The 22,934-nt window shown below is 44.4% G+C and overlaps 1 protein-coding gene across 1 annotated transcript in view; it reads left to right on the top strand.

The window, feature by feature from the left end:
• The window catches only part of UNC80 (unc-80 homolog, NALCN channel complex subunit), a 2,774,722-nt gene that overhangs the window by 1,032,511 nt on the left and 1,719,277 nt on the right, over positions 1-22,934 (top strand). Inside the window, exon 23 of the mRNA XM_069225668.1 lies at positions 10,700-10,835. Coding sequence (XP_069081769.1) covers positions 10,700-10,835 — 136 coding nt within the window. The remainder of the gene's footprint in view (positions 1-10,699; positions 10,836-22,934) is intronic.

Here is a 22,934-nt window from a genome sequence, read left to right as displayed (position 1 = left end):
ACCTAACTCTCATTCTTTTTTTGATGTGTGCTCCCTTTGAACCACTTCACAACTGCCCACTCAGACTTCTTACCATCAAAACAGCCTTCCTAGTGGCGATAGCATCTCCCAGCCTGATGCCTGGGGAGTATTCTAAGGCAAGGAATCTGCAGGTAGATAGATTCTGTATCATATAAGGTGTTATAGAAGTAGTTCTTTTAGCCAGTAACTTGGTCCTTAGGTTCATATATGCACCATGCTTGCATGTTGAATTTAGTGTTCCCAAGCCTCTTTGATCACCTCAAAGGCCACAGAGGTGATAAATGACTGCCAGGATGCCTCACACCAGATTATCGAAGCATACCTGGACACAGTGGATCCTGTGGCAAAGGCTATAGGATCTCACTAGCTCTGAGGAGGCGTGCCTGTCTTTGATTCATCATATTCTCTGGGGGCTGCATCCCACTCTTATGGGCATGCTGTTTGATAGGTCACAATTCTTTGGAGATAAGGCTGACTCTGCCTCAGAGATTTTCCTGGTGGGTAGGGCTATGGCCTGCTCCCATGGCCTCTTGTCTCTAGTGCATAACTAGGAGAAGTTCTTGAGGTTTTGATGATTACCCAAGGGCTTTTTCTTTTGGCAGTGGTAGCCTACACAGCCGATTCAACAGCTCAACCAATAGCTGCAACAGTGCATAGGCAGGAGTAGAGGAAAAGGTCTTCAGGCTCAACAGCCCTTCTCCTCTGGCTCATTCCCCCTGCACTTCCTGGAAAGCTCACTGTTGAAGGAGCATATGTGGCCAGTGGAAGGGTGGGTATCCGCCTTTCTGAAGGCCTCCTTTCTGGAGGCCTAGAGGACCATATCTTTGGACCAATGGGTCTTAGAAATTTTAGAAAGAGGTACACTGTACTATTTCAATAGGCTGCTTCTCAATAGCCCTCAGTCCCTTTTTTTCAGAAGAACATCTGCAGATCCTGCTTCACAAGCTGGTAGCCCTGCTGCAGAAACAGCAATGGAGTTGGTCCCAGTGTAGGAAATTGGACACAGGCACTATTTTCTATACTTCTTGCTTCCTAAGACTCACAGTGTTCTCCATCCAGTCCTAAACTTCAGGCCATTTAACTTTTATCTCTGCAAGGAAGAGTTCACTATGCTTTATCTGGCTCAGATTCTTATAGCTCTGGAAGTGGAAGACTGGATGGCGTCCCTACATGTCTGCCACATTTATTTTCCCACACTGCTCCTACGGTTGCACAGAAGGTAACTGTGTTTTGTGGTGGGGTCCACTCACTACCAGTTTGTGGACTCACACTTAGAAGTGGGTGATAAATTCTGCTCCACCGGCAGAGTTGGCAAAATTTTGGCTACTCCGTGTTGCACTTGTAATGCAGAACTGTGGCAAAATTCTGCCAACCGCGGTGTGGCGGAGTTTTTTCTTGTGTGTGGCTGGCCATTGGTATGTTGGCGAGCATAAGCAAGAACTGGCATCTTTAGCACCATTTTTGGGTGCTATGAGGCCACTTGGGTGAGATTTTCTCACTTGGAACAGTTGCAGGTGGTTGCGATCATTCGAGTTGAGAAAGCTGCTGCTCTAGTAGAGAATCTACTCAAGTGGCAGCAAAATTAACTTAAGCAGCAGCACTGTCTAGTGCGCCGTATAGTGCCAATCTTGCAGATTTTTCAGTATGGAAAGAGCTCAAGTGCCAAAAAGCAGCGTGAGCGGCATGACATGCCGCTTTACGTTTGTTCCCCGAACTCCATGGAATCTCCCAGAGGTTTCATGTAACTCCATGGAATTCTGCAGAGTAAAACTCCACAAGTCCTGCCCAACCCTACTCACGTTCAGACTTACATCGACATGTGTGCTTCTCCACCAGTCTGATAATGGTGGTTGCTGCTTGTCTGAGAAGGTACGTACACCTACAGGAGTTGTTCTAAGCCAGTTGCCACAGATGGTGTCACATCCTTGCAAGAAACAGCATCCCTGCCATCCGACTTGTGCCTATGTCTCACCCAGTCTCCTTTCGATTGGGGCGGTACTAAACACAACATCTTTGTGAGCATTCCCATCGCCTCAGAGTAATCTGAAACATTGGAGGAATGATTCTGAGCTCAAGTTCCAGTCCTGAAGGTTCTTCACCTGCTGGTTTCCTGCATCCCCATAGTAACATATGCACACTGGCACATGAGGGCTTCCCGGTGGCGCCTTCTTTGGAAATAGGTCAAACAGGAGTTAGATCTGTGGGTCACCATCACAATCTCCCTGGAGGCTGCAGTGGACCTGTGCTGGTGGTTGGTAGAGGAGCACCTGAGATGTGCTTTTGTCCTCCTCTGGGGGTGACCAATGTGATAATAGAGACCTCCACCATCAGGTGGAGGGGGCACTTCTGGAGAATCTGGCGATCAGAGTCCTTTGGTATCCCTAGGAACAGGTATTTGACATCAGCCTGCTTGAATTGAGGCCCTATATCCTTTCCTCCCTTTCCTTTGTGGTTACTCCATCCAGATCTTGACAGGCAATATGGCCATTAAGTGGTATGTCAAAAATCAGGGGAGTGGGGTTTTATCTTCTTTGTTGGGAAGCACTGAGTTGCTGGATGTGGGCACACAGACTGGCATTTAGCAAGACACCAACCATTTGGATTGGACCCAACCAACAGACTCTGTTGGTGTCACCTTGCTCATTGTAAATGCCACCTCCACTCACAGGTTGTACAGAATACCATTTTCCTGTGAGGCACAAATCAAGTAGATCTTTTTGCCACTCAGGAGTACACTCACTGCCACAGCTCTGTGTTCTTAAGTATCCATTGCAGGGAGCTGTGGAGGAGTGTGTTTCAGTTGAGATGGAATTTTTCACTCATTACATGTTTACTCCAGTATCCTTGATTCCTCTGATTCTGAGAAAGATTGGCTAAGACCGGGCCCATGCAATTCAAATTGCCCCAGACTGACCAAGAACTGTGTAGTATTTCGATCTCCCTGTGTCCCTTGCTCCATCCACATCTCAGGCTAGACCTCATCTCTCAGTCGGAGGGGCAGACACTCTATCCTCTCCCTTGATCCGGGGCCTCAACCTTCATCATGGCTGGAGATTGAACGGGGTCTAAGGCCCAGATTTAAGAAAGCCTAATGCCTCTTTGCGCCACATTAGCCTCATTTTTATTAAGCTAATGTGTCCCAACAAGGAAAACAATAGCTGTGCCAGAAGATGCACTGCTCACTGGTGAGTAAAGTGGTGTCAGCGGTCAATCTTCTGGGTTCGAGGTAAAAACAATGGGCGGGGCACCAAGGCAGCACCAAACTTACACTCTCAGTGGCATGGGGCAACTGGGTGCAGAGTGCCATCACAGCTTCAGGCACCCAGTGCAAGTCAAAGGGGGAGATCAGTTTTGCAAAAAAGGATGCAGGCCCGGGCCGGGTGCCTGAATCAAGAAAATCCACATCTGTCCAGGTAAATTCTGATGCTGGGGATGTAGGGACACTGACGGTCCAGTTCCCCAAGACCCAGGGGCTCCGGGTGCAGGGGTGTCCTTTGGTGTTGGGAAAAGTTTACTGGGCAGCTCGCGGTCAGGGGGAGTCTCCGATTTGAGGCTGCAGGCCTTGGGGCAGAGTCCAGCAGGGGTCAGCCCACAGTGGACTCACACTCACTGGGGAACCTCTGCAGGACCAGTAGGCCACTTGCGGTCATGTCCGTCAAGTGCAGAGGTGCGTCCGGAGGCGGTGTTGAGGTTCCTCTTGGCAGAGTACTTTTCTTTTAAAGTTGGTTTCTTCTTGAACAGGTCTGCTGTTCTCAGGAGATCTTGATCTTTGTCAAAGGCAAGCAGTCCCCCCAAAGTTTTGGAGGTCGCTGGGCTGCAGGACGGGTCGTTTTTTGGCACAGGATCATCAAGGGCTGCAGACAGGCCGGTAGGGCTGGATCCAAGTCAGTTGGTGCCTGCACTTTTCTCTGCTGATGCAACTGTAGGGTCCGGTTCTTCTTAGGTCATCAGGAATCTGAGTTCTAGGGTTCAGTGGTGCCACCTCAATACTCAATGTAGGGGTGTTACAGGGAGTGCCAGACAGTAGCCATTGGGCTGAACACCTTCAGGGTGACTACACTCCTCTTATGACCACTTCCTCTGGGAAGTGGGCATTACATTAACCCTTGTGGCCTAATCCCTTCCAAACAAGATGGAGTAATTTAAAAAGTTTAGGAAAGTGGCCTCTTTCTAGCATTGTTACCCCCACTTTTGGCCTGTTTGTCAGTGTGTTTGACTGTGTTTACTGGGATCCTGCTAATCAGGACCCCAGTAGTTATGTTCTCTCCCTTAAAATATGGTTGTAGGATACTAACATTTAAAAGAGGTAATAAAGTTCACCCTGAGAATTACCGATTGATTACCTTTATGGATGTAGAGGCTAAATACTATGATGGACTATTACTGGAGCATCACCGCAGCTGGGAAACCTAGAACAATATTATTCCCCCTAATCAGACAGGCTTTGTAACGGGCCCCGGAACGGCTACAAACATCTTAACTCTTTCCGTTGTAATTGACAAATGCAAAAAAAATAAGTCAACCTTTGTATTTTTGTTTTGTAGACTTCAAATCAGCTTTTGATTTGGTACAGAGAAGCCATCTATGGGAAAAGCTAGCAGCCTGGAGGCATACCAGAGAAATTGTTGAAGGCCATTCACCAGTTATATGTTGATACATGGGTCAGGGTGAAAATAGGGGACTGATCTTTCCTCTCAAGAAAAATTGAGACAAAACAAGGTCTGAAACAGTGTTAAGTGCTGGCACCGAATGTTCTCAGTCTCTATCCATCAGATTTGACAGTTAAGCTTAATAAGGTGAACGTGCACTCCTCTAAGGTAGGTGACATGTTTATCTCTAATCTGCTATATGCTGACAATGTAGTACTTCTGAGCCAAACTAAAGTAGGACTACGACGGCTCATTGTCAATTTAATTGGCCGAACAGAACGGAATGGAAATCAATCAGAAAAAAAACAAAGTGATGGAAATCTGTATAGAAAAACCCTTAGAGATAAATAAATGGCATACACAAAGGGGAGTCTTAGAACAAGTCAATGACTATAGATACCTGGGCGTACTATTTGATAACCGGGGTTCCTTTCTGCCTCAGAAGCAGGATTTATATAGAAAAGGAAATGTTCTACTTCTTGCCTTTCGCACTCTGAAAAAGTCGCTAAGTGGCCCTAGCTACCATCCCCTGCTACAAGTTGTGGCAGCTAAACTAAATTCGACAAAAGGGTACAGTAGCGAAGCCCTGTGTGGGCAAGATGCCGCCATCCTAAATGGTATAATTGGAAAAATATTTAGGTCTCTATTTCAATTACCAGGGTATACTTCCCAAGCTCAAACCAGACTGGAGTTTAGTTACTTAAACCAAAATATAGTAAGGGACTGTAGCTATAGTAAAACCTGGAAACACCTACAGCTATCAAAGGGAAATCAACTCTGCCAGGCGATTTGGAAGAAGATTAGTTTGAATCCTACAGCCAAATCCAGACACTACCTAGATCATGCATTAGAAGATTCGAAAGTACGGAAACTATGGGACTCAAACCTTTCCTATTATCTTAAACCGAACAGCGAAGAAGAGATCAGTATTAATGGATAAGAACCTGTTAGCAGCCAGGTCGCATTCTTAGATGGTAATAAATGAGTATAAACTCCTGAAATATCAGCCATATCTGGAGGCCAGGTGGTCAAAATCTGAGAAGGATCTTTTTATTAAACATCGATTTGGCCTTATTCCTGGCGGTGTCCACAAAGCCCCATGGGAACGTACTGCAACAATTACCCAGTGTAGGCTGTGTGGCTGTGGACTGGAAGACATTACTCAGCTGACCTGCATCTGTAATGGCCTACTGAATGAGCGTAAGACTCTATCTATTAAAAGCAGCATTCAATAAGAGGGGAATACGGTCCTGCTTTAAACCTCCTGAATATATCTTGAATACCAGATTTACAAATCTTTTATGCCTGACATCTAAAAAAACTATTACAAGCTCATCAATTAGTATAACTTTATATATTTTTCCACTGGCCTACAAGTCATCCACACAGTATCACGGAAAGTATTTTTAGCTCCGGAGTATTAATTTAATTGCAAATAAATGTATAACTTATTTTAAAGAAAAATTATTAAAAATCTTTAAGATACCTCTCTAACATACTTAGAATTGCATACATAAGATGAGGAGTGTAGGAAATCGATGCACTTTATAGGAAAACCTATGTGGCTATGACTAAAACATACTCACTGTAATCAGGAGGTATTTTGCCAACAAAAACAATTAACAATAGTAATGCTTTATGAAATGTATAATTAGGAGAAAAATTAAGGTTAGTTATACTGATCTTATATTTTATAAATTTAAGAAGAACTTTTAGACTAGAATGCAAGGTATTTGCTTTTTATTAGGTATGGGGGAGTAGTATCTTTTAAAAATGTATGATGTATGGGTTTTAATTAACTATGCATTTAACAAAACTTGAACTTGGTTGTAGGATACTGGCAATCCAGTATTTCACCCACAATTGACATACTGGTACCCCCTTACAAGTCCCAAGTATATGGTACCCAGATACCCAGGGCATTGGGGTTCCAGGGGATCCCTATGGGCTGCTGCATTTCTTTTGCCATCCATAGGGAGCCTATGGAAAGGCTTCTGCAGGACTGCCATTACAGACTGTGTGAAAAGGTGCATGCACCCTTTCACTGCCATTTACACTGTACCAGGTCCCTTATAAGTAACCCCTATATCAGGCCCTCCAGCCCTGAGTGCAGGGTGCATCGTACCTGTGTGTGAGGGCACCCCTGCACTAGCAGAGGTGCCCCCATGACCTCCAGAACCATTTCCCCGGACTTCATGAGTGCAGGGACGCCATTTTACGTGTGTACTAGACATAGGTCTATGGACCTATGGCCTATGACCTATGGACCTATATGGACCTATGTCCAGCTACATAATGGTAACTCCGAACATAGGCATGTTTGGTATCAACCATGTTGGAATCATACCCCAGTGCTTTTGCAAGCATTGGTTGTATGATTTTAGGGACTCTGGGGGCTCCTTAGAGGACCCCAGTAGTGCCATTACAGCCTTCTGAGGTTTTCCAGGCAGCCCCAGCTGCTCCTACCTCTCGGACAGGTTTCTGCCCTCCTTTTGCTCAAGCAGCTCAAGCCCAGGAAGGCAGAACAAAGGATTTCCTTTGGGAGAGGGGTCTTCCACCCTCTCCCTTTGGAAATAAGTGTTACAGGCTTGGGAGGGATAGCCTCCCAGAGCCTCTGGAAATGCTTTGAAGGGCACAGATGGTGCCCTCCTTGCATAATCCAGTCTACACCGGTTCAGGGACCCCCAATCCCTGCTCTGGTGCAAAACTGGACAAAGGAAAGGGGAGTGACCACTCTCCTGTCCATCACCACCCCAGGTGTGGTGCTCAGAGCTCCTCCAGAGGGTCCCTGGGTTTAGCCATCTTGGATTCCAAGTTGACAAAGCAATCTGGGAGCATCTGAGTGGCCAGTGCTGCAGGTGACGTCAGAGCCCTCCCCTGATAGGTGCTTACCTGTTTAGCTGACCAATCCACCTTTCAGGGCTATTTAGGGTCTCTCTCTCGGGTGGTTCTTCAGATTCGGATTGCAAGACTCTAGCAGGAATCCTCTGCATCCTTTACTTCACCTTCTTACTGAAGAAACTGCATCTGGACCCCCCCAGGAACTCTACAAACTGCAACAAAGGAGCAAAGCTGAATTCTGCAACATTGTATCTTCAGCTCCTGCCAGCAACTGCAACTGTTTCCAGGTCCTGCATCCTCCAAAGACTGCCTGTCTTCAGCCTGCACCAGAAGAACAAAGGACTCTCCCTTGAAGTGAAGAGTCACTTCCCTGCTTCAGCAGGCACCCCTCTGCAGCGACAGCTGGTGGCATGGGTCCCCTCTCCTGATAAAGTGCGTGGCTCCAGCAACACGGGTGGGAGACTGAAGTGGTCCCGACGGTCCTGACGTCCAACTGTCCAACTTTGGTGGAGGTAAGAGCTTGCCTCCCCACGCAAGACAGTGCCCCTGTGCGCTGCATGTTTTGCAGTTGCCAAGGCTTGTTGGCATCCTTCCACAAAGTTCTTCATGCACCATGCTGCTCTGGCCCCCAGCACTCTTTCCTGCAACGCACAGCTTCCTGAGTGGGTCCCCAGCGGCGTGGGATCCCTTTGTGAAGTGCTGCGTGGGCCTCCTTTTGCACCTTCTTTGTCCCCAAGCACTGGGACTCCTGTGTGAGCTGCCTGTCTTCTGAGGGTTCTCTGAGTTGCTGAGAGCCCCCTTTGTCTCCCCCTCTTGGGTAGAGTCCACCAGGTCCCTCCTGGTCCCGGGCACCGCCATTTTTCAAACTAGTTTTACAGCTATTGCTGCACAATAGTGTATATAATTTGTGTATTATTTACCGCCTAAGGGAGTATAGTCTCTGGTATTTTTGCCATTTGTATCACCAAAAGTGACTACCGTGGTACTGCATGAGCTTTGCATGTCTCCTAGTTAGGCCTTGGCTGCTCATCCACACTATTCCCAGAGAGCCTGGCTTCTTGGCACTGACTTTATGTCACTAATAAGGGATGACTGGACCTGGTATAAGGTTTAAGTACCTTAGGTACCCACTACAAACCAGGCCAGCCTCCTACTTATAGGCCCATATTTATACTTTTTTAGCGCCGCATTTGCGCCACTTTTTGACACAAAAACGGTGCAAACTTGCAAAATACAATTGTATTTTTCAAGTTTGCACAGTTTTTGCGTAAAAAAATAACGCAAATGCGGCACTAAAAAAGTATAAATATGGGCCAAAATGTCCACTTCAGCTCTTCCCACTAAAGGGTGGGAATGGCATGAGGTGTGCACTCCTCCTAATTTTAATTAATTTTCACTCCTGTGCTGCTACCAAAACAGGGGTCAGGACAGGGGTGTTGGTCACCTCCACCATCTAGGTAAACCTGGGTCACATTACAAAGGCGGCAAGACCTTTGAAGCTCTCTACCCTGCAATGTCCATTGTGCCTGGGAGCAGAGGTAACACCTCTGCCCAGTGTAGGCTTTTGTCTCTGGGCATCAGGAGCACGGACTCTCAACGTGTGGGTTCAGAAACACGTCTCTGGTGGCTGAAATGGTCAGGACCAGTCAGTCAACACAAGTGTAGCTGGTAGGTTTTTTAGAGGGCACGTCTAAGGTGCCTTCTGTGTGCATTTCTTTAATAAATCTATCACTTGGGGCAGTGGGGGTTTATTATTCTGAGATGTTTGATACCAAGAACCATCATGTAGCTGGGGAACTCGTAGTGGCCAGTGTCCAGCACGTGCATTTAAAACGGCTTGCCTGTACACTTACTATGTCTGAGAATCGACAAAGACATAGCAGGGGCAGATCTGCTCATGCTGATATGCCCTCACATTATATGTCCTCACATATAATATAATGCACCCTGCTTTCTGGCTGCAAGGCCTGCTATAGGGGTGACTTGAATATATTGAATGCAGTGTTTATGGGACATGGCACACAGGCTGTGTGCCATGTAGTATTTTCAGTTTTGGATGCACCTTGTCACTCAGCCTGCAATTGCAGTCTGCATAAGGTTGGTGCTGGGTCTCTGAGAGTGGTACAAGTTGTGCTGCCGTTCCAAGGAGCCCTCTTTAGTACCCATGTCCTAGGTACCAAGAGTACTATTTACTAGGTACTTATAAGGGGCTGATGGGCCTAGTCACTTGGGGATCAAGTGACCAGGTGCCTTTGTTAGGGAAGGAACACTGGAACCGGGGACCTAGTTAACAGGAGCCTAGTGCACTTCAGTTGAAGTTGCATCTAAAAAACAGGCAAAAATGGGGGGGTACTGCAACCAGAACCCAGCTCTTTACAACTTTGTTCTTTTGAATAATTCTCTGCAGAAAGATATGCTATGCCAAGAAGGAGCCACTGGAGGGAATCTATGATCGCTCCATCAAAGCAATTTCCTCTACATCAGCACTCACCAGGGTTGTTCCTGTGGCTGCGATTTGTTGTGTGGCAACATTGGTATTTGTTCACACATTTGCTAAGAATTATTGCTTGAATGGCAATTTCACACATTCAGTACTCTAGAATATCCTTTTTTGCCTACCACTGTGGAGAGGACCTGCTTTGGAATCTAATCTATGAGGACTCTGGAGGTAAAAGCATCAAGCAGAATAAAATAATGACTTGGTTTGGTTATTAGCTTTCCGGTTAATACCTGCAGATTTCTCACCAGTCCCTCTCGCCTCCCTCTGCTTAAGTGTGGTCATAGATCATTATTAATAAGGTTCCAGTTTAGATTATGGCACCGCCTTAAGTGGTTCTGACATTTCCTCTTCTCTGCCTTTAACGGCATGGGAAAAATGGACGGGATGTTGACATGAGTGTACTAGCATGAATGCTAAATCGGAAAGTCTCTACTCAAGGTAAGTAATTCTTTTTACATCATTTTGCAGTTGTGTTTGTGTGTATGTGTATGTGTGTATGTATGTATTCAGACAGTGCACTCATGTATATCCTCCATAATGCAGTTATGCAATTAAATGGCTTATGCTTTTTGTCTGTCCGCATCAGACCTTATTGCCTTGCTTCAGTGGGGGAAAATGTGTACATTGAGAGATATGTATGAATTTCACTTGAGAATTCTAATATCCATCTTTTCTTTCATTATGGCAGGCAATAGGGGCCCGACTCAATGAGGTGTGTCACAGTGAGAGTGAAAGCCCAGCCAACCTGCTTGGCCTTATTTATGATGAAGAGACCAAGCGAAGGCTTAGAAAAGAGGATGAGGAAGAAGACTTTTTAGATGACAGTAAGGAGAATCCCTTTACTACAAGAAACCCTGCTTGTAAGGACCTCTGCTTTAGGAGCACTTACTTCTTTTCTTTTCTCTTTCATATTCTTTGCTTTTAAAGTACCTTGTTTTCATGAATGCCCATCTCTGTGCCTTGTTTGTTTCCTTGAGTTTCTATGTACTTTGGACAAATTGTTAACAGGTAAACTAGTTTCAGGAGAAGAGTAGGGACTAGACTAGACTCATGCTGTCACTGATCCCTAGATCAAAACAAACTAGGAACCCTGTAAGCTTTAAGGAGAACTCCCCCAAAAAACAAATCCCTCACCTTAGCAGTATGGTCTTCCCCAGAGTATTTTAATTTTTCTGAGGTACTAAAAAGGTAAAGCTAACTTCTAATGAGTCTGGCAAATGCAGTGTCAGTGATTGCCAATTAAAGTGCTACATTGAATTTACAATAAAATCCAGTTTGCTTTGTTATTGTAAAAATGTATCCATCCATGCAAAATTTTTGGTACTGGGTTCTGAGCATTCCAAGGTTATGAGATCCCACTCTGAAAATGGAGATCATGCAAATTGTACTTGTAAAAATACCTTCCATATCTATGTACTTTCTGTAAGGTTGTACATAGTCAGCTTCAGAAGTTCCTGAATTGAACATATACATTTTCATTGGAACAGATCTTGCTCCCAGTGTCCCATATTTCCTAGATCTTGTACTTTTGTCATCTATACAGTCGTACTAAGAAATACAGTGCTCAGTATTGTATAGTCAGGGAAGTGAGGGCAGCAAGTCATCCCAGCTTTTTATTACTTTCTCAAGTCTTGCCCCTTCACTGTTTCCTTTTGCATTACCTCCAAGTTTTTTCCCTGTGGCCAGTCCTATATCTGCGTTCAATAATGGAGCCTGGGAGCTGACTTCCTGAGTCCCATCCCTCATAATGGCCAGCCATTCCACCTTTACCTGCAAGTATCTCCAAATTGGCTTTCCATACCCCAACTGAATTCTCATTGGCCTAGACAGAAAGCTAACACTGGCCAACCATTCACTACTGGTTGAATCTCAATCTCAAGGCTTTCATACCTGAAAGCACCATAGAAAACAGCCAATGCATCGCCGCAGCCATGTTAAACTGAAGGTAGGCCTTCACGTTCCTCATATATTGCCTACACTCATTCCTGACACCAGGAACTGTTGCTAGCAGTGGATAACCCTCTGATCCTAAGGAAGATACTATGGCAGTAGATTGATAACTGACATCATCAGTTGCACCACGCCATGTGTTGTTCTCGCTTGAGGGTCTGGATCTGACTTTACTACCTATCATTCATTATTCCAGGGATGACTATAGGCTTTATCTAACTGTACATGAGTAATACATGGAACTGAATCAGTATAGACAAGAAAATTAGGTTAGTCACATTTCATATATGAAACGTGTCCAATGTCTTATTGTTTTTCCATCTTGACCGCTCTGTACTATTTGTTGCACTTTATTCTGTGTAATTACATATAGTGAAACCTGCAATTCAGATCAGCATTTAGTATGATGGATTATATACTCACATATATGACACTAAATGTAGCATTTAACTGCAGATCGTGCTGCTACATACAGTATTCAAAATGGTTGGCAGATTTCTGCCAAAACAATCAGGCAAAAACCTAATCTAGAACTGCTTCCAAATTGTAATTGCTTGATATACGATAAGAACAAAAGGTGATTGTTATTAGTGTATAAATGTGTCTGTTCAACAGATTAGTTAAAGGCACCAAAATTGATAATTGTTAGTATCATTAGTGCACCAGGTCAAATTTATATTGCTTAAATCCCATTATTATTCATAATAGACTGGAACAGTTTACAAATTTGGAGCTGCCGCACTTCACAGAAAAGTGGTATATGCAGAGGACACTGTAATTTTCTTAAATGGCAAACATCGCCCCTTTGTAAAATACCTGACATTAGTTGTCTAAATTGACAGGTCTCACAATATGTTTTCTGTGAAAATGTTTGCAGGACGGCTGTTTTAATGATCTGTTTTAGTTATTTGCTTTAATGTCGGGTGACCGCTGTTGCCCAACTCCAAAGATTCTTTGTTCTTTTTCTGTGAAAAAGACAGAATCTTTGTGCTGTTGTAGATGCCTCCCTTCCCTCGCTCTTGTTCACATGCGAGCCTTAAAAAAGTTTATATATTCACTGATATTGCAGCAAGTGAGTAGTCCTGTTAATTCAGTATGAATTTCTCAAGGAAAGGCTCTGAGGAGAGCTTTGAAGAAGATTGTAAATCAATTAAAATGTAATAGAAGCAGACCAATGGGTTATTGTTTTTGTGTTCATAAATAAAATACTAAGCGGTTCTAAATCCATAATGATGTGAGAAATATGAATGAACATTATAGATGTACTTTGACAGCTAATCTTCTGTTCCATGTACTCTAGGTAATGTAGGGTCGTATCACAATATGTGAAGCAGATTTGTCTGGGGGGGAGAGTATTAATCACCTCTTAGTGCAATACTTAAACATACTGTTCAAAGTGACATAGCGAGGCTTGGGGTAAGGAGAGATCCACAGCCTCTTAAGGGGGTAATTTATCATCTCTGGGGTCAGCGCCTAATGTCAACCAATGCGCATCCAATTCTCTGATATTGAATGTTTATGTAACCCCTACTCTCTTCTCTGTGAAGGGCCTGAAGCTCAGCTTGGGCTCAACAAGGACTACTGTACACCATGATTCCATTGAGGGGGTCCGTTGACACCTCCCACCACTTGTGACTACTCTCTTAGCAGTAGGTGGTCCAAATCAATGAACTAGGAAGCTGCCATGCGTTTTTTGGGGTGTCCGAATATCCCCTGTGCACACACTTCCCAAGCAGGCTGTCAGGGTATGCCAGTGGAGGTTGCCAAAACACAGAAGAGGGGGGCCTAGTAAAGTATCAATGACTGGCAGTCCCACATCACATGAAAAAAATCCACCAATGTCAATTTGCAGTGTGGACAGAAGGCAAGTATCACTTCAACATCATTTGTTTATACTTTATACTGTTACACTTTTGCAAATCACAGAAAAAGGTTTTTTCGACAAATGCACTGCCTACTTTCAGAATGTTAGGCTAAATGAGGGTCAGAAGTTTGTCCTTTGTCGGCTAGTGATTGTGTGCCACCAACATAAAGTTAAGACTGATGGTAAAAAGTGGTACTGTCAGCAATAAATCACCATTCACAGAAAAAGAATCCTCTAGTGAAGCAGTATTAACTAATTCTAATTCATCTATTTAACTACTCGCCTGCTCTGTACAGTTCTGTCTCATTTCACCAGAATATGAAGGTCTGCTTTAATGATACCTGCACTGGGTACCCTAGATTTTACATGTGCTTGTTTCCTCCTGAGCCTTAAGAGCAGCAGCTGATACTTCACCCAGTGAGAGTTAAGTGAATGCTTAAAATTCCCAACAATCTTTCTTGCTGCTTCACCTCTATCATACCCATCTTCTGAGAGCTTTTTATTCATAGAGAGGTATTGGAGTATTCAGCATATGCCTCTGTTGTTTGGGGAAAACTCAGTTTAGCATCTTTGAGCAGCACTAAGCCTTCTGGGCATCTCCATTGTGACTCAAGCTCGGTTGTGAATGAGATGTGATCAGCGGGCCTTGGACATTTAGTGGAACGAGTACTTTGGTTTACTCTTTCAGCTCAAGGTCAGATATGTCCAAGTTGTAGCAGACTACATCAACATGATCTGGTATGAAAACAAACAATGAATTCTGGAATTCACTCTTTTTTTAAGGAAGCTTATGAGCTGTGACAGTCAGCCATAAACAGAGAAATTGTTCTGTGATTATCTCATCTAGTGGGAAGGAGAACTAGACAGCATACTAACTAAGTGGGCTTTCCTCAACAAATCAGTGATGCCATCTTGATATAGATGTGACTCACATATGGGTCATCCCAAAATTAGGCCGTTTTGCCACCAGGTTATGCTAATATTTCTGTGCTGCAGAATGTCCTCTTCAGTGGAAGTGAAAACTCTATAGCACATTTACTCTGGTACCTCCTATGGCAAGAGTGATTCCCAAAATTTGAGTTCACTGGCTCATGCGATCCTCATTGTCCTAGATTGGGCTCTTTGCCCCTTGAATCTTGAACCCCTGCTTCTCAGAGCTTTCAAATCCTGTCAGACGTGAACAAGATAAATTTTCCTCAAAATAACTGCATTGTGCAGGATGTCACAACCTAAACAAGCATTTGCAATGAAATGGGTCTCGCGGTTTGCTCGTGTTAGAGCTATTAGCGTTGTAAAATCCTAACTGCAGTTTTTTCGCCACACAAACTGAAAATAAAATATAAAACAGTTGACATAAGCAAGCCAAATCAAAGCACTGCCGTAAGCGCGAAGAGAAAGACAAAAGGAAAAAGAAGTTCTCTCACTGTCAAAGTTATCCACAAAAGTGCAATTATCCATGTAACAGGGTAGATGGCCAAGGCAGTAACATAACCGCCCTAATGAGGGACAAACCTAAAGCACTTTCTAACGAAAACAAAGTATTTTCGAAAGGCAAGCCCATCAACGAGTGATAGTGATGGGCGTGTGGTAGGTGTGGTTAAAAGCCCAGATACATACCAATACATCGGAAAAGCAGCACTTGCGCACTGCTAAGCTCAACCTAAAAATACAGGTTTCAAATAATATTGTGTCTGTAATTGATAGGTGTCGGTTACTGACACTCACAATGACTGCCTCTGGTGCGACTGCCTTGCCAAATGAATAGGAAGGTTGTTTGCGATCGAGAGGCCACGCTTGCTGCCACCGAATTCAGAAAGCCTAAGCCCGATCGTTGTTGAGGTTATGGGCCTCCGGTAAGTCTAAAAATAATCCTATAAGAAACTTAAAAAGAAAGGGTCTCCTTTGTCCCGCCACTCAAATTACTCCGCATCGCATGATGCACCAGGCACCTCCATGCCATGAAGTCGGTCTCCATACCTGGAACTGACACCTCTAAAGGTCCCGAACCTTCCAATCCACAACATACGACAAAGCCACAACAGCTTGGAACTTCTCCAAGCCCATGATAAAATGTGTTGTGCCGAACCAGGTACCTCTAGAATGCCTTTGGGTCCCATGGATACAAGGTGGATGCCAGTTGGCTTCCCATTGTCAGGTCTTTCCCTGGTGCAGACTGCTGCACTCAACCTCAAACCGACGCAGGCCCCCCATTTGGATGCAGCCCTATGGCCAACTATGACCCTGCTTTCAGCACTGACTCGCCTGGCTCTGAGGTGGACACCATGCCAGATGCCACCTAGTGTGTTCATACTGACCACACCATTTAATTTCCAGATGACAGGCTCAGATCCAATAGTTTTACTGGACTCCAAAATTAATCCACCATCCTAGGCCCCAGCACTACACTCACTCAGTACCAGACTATACACTACATGCTGATGATGATGAAGGTGTGGCTTACTGTAATGGGGACATTTTTGAAGACTTACAGGAAGCCAGTGATCTAGACAGCTCCCCAGACATTGGTCTTTCCTCACAAAACCCTGCCTTAGCAACAAGGGACTCTGCCTCATTTTCTATAGTGATCGGGTGAGTGGATGAAGCTTTAGACCTCATTTCGCAAACTGCAGAGGTCAAAACAAATGTGCTCACTGAAGTCTTCTGTCCCACACAAACAAACCGGGAACCTCTTCTGCCCTTTAAAGAGGCGCTGATGGGTGTGCTGGTTGGCATTTGGGCAAAACCAAGATCTTGCCCCCCCAGTCAGTAGGCAAGTGGCAAGGAAAGCTAGACCGGCTGCCGGAGACCCACATTTCCTAATTCAAAATTCCACTCCTGAGAGTTTAGTAGTGCAGGAGTTTTTGTCATCTTATGTTCCTTTCTTAGAAAGGAACTTTTTTTCTGGCTATCACATCTGCTAGAAGAGTAATTGAGCTTGACACTCTTATCACATCAGTCCCTTCCCTGATTTTTATAAGGGCAAGATAGTAGTTCTCCAGGTGAAACCATCTTTTGTACAGAAATTGGTACCAGATTTTTGTGCTGCTTAATCTATTCCTACTAGCCTTCTTTCCTCCATCTATAGCAATCAAAGAAGATGAAGAGACTTCACAGACAAGAGGTACTATGTTCATCAGTCTGAAGGTTACAAGAAAGAAAACAAAGTACTTAGGTCCTTTAAGGGCCCTGGAATGAGTACCCCTCTTAAGAAATCCATGTCATGTTGGATCTCTCTTAACCCCTTCGCTGCCAGGCCTTTTCACCTCAGGTGCCAGGCCTTTTTTTGGCTATTTGGGGCAGTTCGCGCTTAGGCCCTCATAACTTTTTGACCACATAAGCTACCCCCGCCAAATTTGCATCCTTTTTTTCCAACATCCTAGGGATTCTAGAGGTACCCAGACTTTGTGGGGTTCCCTGAAGGAGACCAAGAAATTAGCCAAAATACAGCAAAGATTTCCTTTTTTTCAAAAAAATTGGAAAAAAGTGCTGTGCTAAAATCACCATCTTCCCAGCTTTCAGGAAGAGGCAGACTTGAATCAGAAAACCCCATTTTTCAACACAATTTTGGCATTTTACTGGGACATACCCCATTTTTACTATTTCTTGTGCTTTGGGCCTTCTTCCAGATAGAGACAGAAATGGGTCTGAAACCAATGCTGGATCCCAGAAAGCTAAACATTTCTGAAAAGTAGACTACATTTTAAATTCAGCAAGGGGTAATTTTTGTAGATCCTACAAGGGTTTCCTACAGAAAATAACAGCTGAAATAAAAATAAATATTGAAATTGGGGTGAAAACAACAGCCATTTTTCTCAATGTTTTACTCTGTAACTTTTTCCTGCAATGTCAGATTTTCGAAAGCAATATATCGTTACGTCTGCTAGACTCTTTAGGTTGCAGGGATAAATAGAGCTTGTATGTTCATCAAGAACCCTAGGTACCCAGAGCCAATAAATGGGCTGCACCTTGAAATGGGTTTTCATTCTATACCAGGTATACAGCAATTCATTTGCGGAATTATAAGGAGGGAAAATAGGTATCAAGAAAACCTTTGTATTTCCAAAATGGGCACAAGATAAGGTGTTGAGAAGCAGTGGTTATTTGCACATTTCTGAATTCCGGCGTGCCCATACTAGCATGTGAATTACAGGGTATTTCTCAATTAGACGTCTTTTTTACACACTGTCTTACATTTGGAAGGAAAAAATGAAGAGAAAGACAAGGGGCAATAACACATGTTTTGCTATTCTGTGTTCCCCCAAGTTTCCCGATAAAAATGGTACCTCACTTCCATGGGTAGGCCTAATGCTCGCAACAGGAAAGGCAACATGGACACATCAATTTTTACATTGAAATCTGACGTATTTTTTGCAAAGTGCCTAGCTGTAGATTTTGGCCTCTAGCTCAGCTGGCACCTAGGGAAACCTACCAAACCTGCAAATTTTTTAAAAGTAGACAAATAGGGGGGTTACTTGTGGGGTGACTCACCAGTTTCTGTTACCCAGAATCCTTTGCAAACCTCAAAATTTGGCAAAAAAAACACTTTTTCCTTACATTTCAGTGACATAATGTTCTGGAATCTGAGAGGAGCCACAAATGTCCTTTCATCCAGGGTTCCCCGAAGTCTCCCGATAAAAGTGGTACCTCACTTGTGTGGGTATGCCTAGTGCCCGCGACAGGAAATGCCCCAAAACACCACTTGGACACATCACATTTTCCCAAAGAAAACAGAGCTGTTTTTTGCAAAGTGCCTAGCTGTGGATTTTGGCCACTAGCTCAGCCGGTACCTAGGCAAACCTACCAAACCTGTACATTTTTTAAAACTAGACACCTAGGGGAATCCAAGATGGGGTGACTTGTAGGGCTCCCACCAGGTTCTGTTACCCAGAATCATTTGCAAACCTCAAAATTTGGCTAAAAAAACACCTTTTCCTCACATTTCAGTGACATAATGTTCTGGAATCTGAGATGAGCCACAAATTTCCTTCCATTCAGGGTTCCCCCAAGCCTCCTGATAAAAATGGTACCTCACTTGTTAGGGTAGGCCTAGTGCCCGCAACAGGGAATGCCCCAAAACACAATGTGGACACATCAAATTTTCCCAAAGAAAACAGCTGTTTTTTTGCAAAGTGCCTAGCTGTGGATTTTGGCCACTAGCTCAGCTGGCACCTAGGGAAACTTACCAAACTTGCGCATTTTTGAAAATGAGACACCTAGAGGAATCCAAGATGGGGGACTTGTGGGGCTCTCACCAGGTTCTGTTACCCAGAATCATTTGCAGACCTCAAAATGTGGCTAAAAAACACTTTCATCACATTTTAGTGACAGAAACTTCTGGAATCTGAGGAGCCACTACTTTCCTTCCACCCATCGTTCTCCCAAGTCTCCAGATAAAAATGGTACCTCACTTGTGTGGGTAGGCCTAATGCCTGTGACAGAAAATGCCCCAAAACACAATGTGGACACATCACATGTTTCCAAAGAAAACAGAGCTGTTTTTTGCAAAGTGCCAAGCTGTGGATTTTGGCCTCTAGCTCATCCGGCACCTAGGGAAACCTACCAAACCTGCACTATTTTGAAAACGAGACACCTCGGAGAATCCAAGATGGGGTGACTTGTGGGGCTCTCACCAGGTTCTGTTACCCAGAATCCTTTGCAAACCTCAAAAATTGGCTAAAAAACACTTTTTTCCTCACATTTCGGTGATAGAAAGTTCTGGAATCTGAGAGGAGCCACTAATTTCCTTCCACCCAGCGTTCTCCCAAGTCTCCCTATAAAAATTGTACCTCACTTGTGTGGGTATGCCTAGTGCCCGCGACAGGAAATGCCCCAAAACACAACGTGGACACATCACATTTTCCCAAAGAAAACAGAGCTGTTTTTTGCAAAGTGCCTAGCTGTGGATTTTGGCCACTAGCTCAGCCAGCACCTAGGGAAACCTACCAAACCTGTACATTTTTGAAAACTAGACACCTAGGGGAATCCAAGATGGAGTGACTTCTAGGGCTCCCACCAGGTTCTGTTACCCAGAATCCTTTGCAAACCTCAAAATTTGGCTAAAAAAACACTTTTTCCTCACATTTCAGTGACATAATGTTCTGGAATCTGAGATGAGCCACAAATTTCCTTCCACTCAGGGTTCCCCGAAGTCTCCCGATAAAAATGGTACCCCACTTGTTAGGGTAGGCCTAGGGCCCGCAATAGGGAATGCCCCAAAACACAATGTGGACACATCACATTTTCCCAAAGAAAACAGCTGTTTTTTGCAAAGTGCCTACCAAATCTGCGTATTTTTGAAAACTAGACACCTAGGGGAATCCAAGATGGGCCTACTTGTTGAGCTCTCACCAGGTTCTGTTACCTAGAATCCTTTGCAAACCTCTAAATTTGGCTAAAAAAACAGTTTTTCCTCACATTTCGGTGACAGAAAGTTCTGGAATCTGAGAGGAGCCACAAATTTCCTTCCTCCTAGTGTTCTCCCAAGTCTCCCGATAAAAATGCCACCTCACTTGTGTGGGTGGGCCTAGTGCCTGCAACAGGAAATGCCCCGAAACACAATGTGGACACATCACATTTTCCCAAAGAAAACAGAGCTGCTTATTGCAAAATACCTAGCTGTGGATTTTGGCCTCTAGCTCAGCCTGCACCTAGGGAAACCTACCAAACCTGCGCATTTTTGAAAACTAGACACCTAGGGAAATCCAAGATAGGGTGACTTGTGGGGCTCTCACCAGGTTCTATTACCCAGAATCCCTTGCAAACCTAAACATTTGTCTAAAAAAACACTTTTTCCTCACATTTCGGTGACAGAAAGTTCTGGAATCTGAGAGGTGCCACAAATGTCCTTCCTCCTAGTGTTCTCCCAAGTCTCCTGATAAAAATGGTACCTCACTTGTATGGGTAGGCCTAGTGCCCGCGACAGGGAATGCCCCAAAACACAACGTGAACACGTCACATTTTCCCAAAGAAAACAGAGCTGTTTTTTGCAAAGTGCCTAGCTGTGGATGTTGGCCTCTAGCTCAGCCGGCATCTAGGGAAACCTACCAAACCTGCACATTTTTTAAAACTAGACACCCAGGGGATTCCAAGATGGGATGACTTGTGGGGCTCTCACCAGGTTCTGTTACCAAGAATCCTTTGCAAACCTCAAAATACGGCTGAAAAACACCTTTTCCTCACATTTCGGTGACAGAAAGTTCTGGAATCTGAGAGGAGCCACTAATTTCCTTCCACCCAGCGTTCCCCCATGTCTTCCCGATAAAAATGGTACCTCACTTGAGTGGGTAGGTCTAGTGCCTGTGAAAGGAAATGGCCCAAAACACCATGTGGACACATCAGAATTATCAAATACAAAACTAACTGTTATTGCGGGGAGTGGGGCACCTGCGTTTTTGGTCCTGGGTTTAGCAGCCATAGAGGGAAACCTACCAAACCCAAACATTTCTTAAAACTAGACACCCAAGGGAGTCTAGGGAGGTGTGACTTATGTTGATCCCCCAGTGTTTTCGTACCCAGAATCCATTGCAAACGTCAAACTTTGGCTAAAAAAAAGTTTTCCTCACATTTCGGTGACAGACAGTTCTGGAACCTGGGAGGAGCCACAAATTTCCTTCCACCCAGCGTTCCCCCAAGACTCCTGATTAATATGATACCTCACTTGTGTGGGTGGCCTAGGTCTCTGCAACAGAAAAAGGCCAATAATCTATAGAGATTGAGGGGATAGCACAGCGAGTTAATAAGCACATATTTTTCTTTCATACATCTTTAGGCTGACTCTGCTTTGGGGACCCACACAAGTGAGGTATCACTTTATTTGGAGACTGAGGGGAACACTGGGTGGTAGGAAATTTGCGCCGGAGCGGTGATCCTATAAAGAAAAGTGAGGAAAATATGCATTTTTAAGCAAACTTTGAGGTTTGCAGAGGAGTCTGAGTAAGAAAATGTGTGTTTCCCTAGATGAAGGCCGCACCTGGGACCAAAAACATAGGTGCCCCCATCCCCCAAACACAGGTAGTTTTGCAATAGATCATTTTGATGTGTCTACGTACTTATGTGATGTTCCAAACCCTAAAATTGTGAAAAGAAACACACTTAGGTTATGTTAAAAAGACCCCTCAACCACCAACCAAGTTGGTGGCATGCTTCATCATCGGGTTCCCACCCGAGACACCAGCGTGTCACGGGTGTGCTGCAACGCCTGATTACAGCGTAGCAGTGTAGGAGGCTGGACTGGCTTGTAGTGAGTACCAAGGGGTACTTGCACCTTGCACCAGGCCCAGTTATCCCTTATTAGTGTATAGGGTGTCTAGCAGCTTAGGCTGATAGATAATGGTAGCTTAGCAAAGCAGCTCAGGCTGAACTAGGAGACGTGTGAAGCTACTACAGTACCACTTAGTGTCATATGCACAATATCATAAGAAAACACAATACACAGTTATACTAAAAATAAAGGTACTTTATTTTTATGACAATATGCCAAAGTATCTTAGAGTGTACCCTCAGTAAGAGGATAGGAAATATACACAAGATATATATACACAATAGCAAAAATATGCAGTATAGTCTTAGAAAACAGTGCAAACAATGTATAATTACAATAGGATGCAATGGGGAAACATAGGGATAGGGGCAACACAAACCATATACTCCAAAAGTGGAATGTGAACCACGAATGGACCCCAAACCTATGTGACCTTGTAGAGGGTCGCTGGGACTATTAGAAAATAGTGAGAGTTAGAAAAATAACCCTCCCCAAGACCCTGAAAAGTGAGTGCAAAGTGCACCAAAGTTCCCCTAAGGACAAAACAGTCGTGTTAGAGGGAGAATGCAAGGAAAACACAAATCAGCAATGCAACAACGATGGATTCCTGTCTGAAGGTACCTGTGGAACAAGGGGACCAAGTCCAAAAGTCACAAGCAGCTCGGAGATGGGCAGATGCCCAAGAAATGCCAGCGGTTGGTGCAAAGAAGCTCTTACTAGGCTGAAGAACTGTGAATACTGCAGGAACGACAAGGGCTAGAGACTTCCCCTTTGGAGGATGGATCCCCCACGCCTTGGAGAGTCGTGCAGAAGTGTTTTCCCGCCGGATGGACGCCAACAAGCCTTGCT

Source organism: Pleurodeles waltl, chromosome 3_1 (assembly GCF_031143425.1).
Source record: "Pleurodeles waltl isolate 20211129_DDA chromosome 3_1, aPleWal1.hap1.20221129, whole genome shotgun sequence".
NCBI lineage: Eukaryota > Metazoa > Chordata > Amphibia > Caudata > Salamandridae > Pleurodeles > Pleurodeles waltl.
The sequence above is the reverse complement of the archived record's forward strand: the minus strand, read 5'-3'. Positions and strand labels throughout refer to the sequence as shown.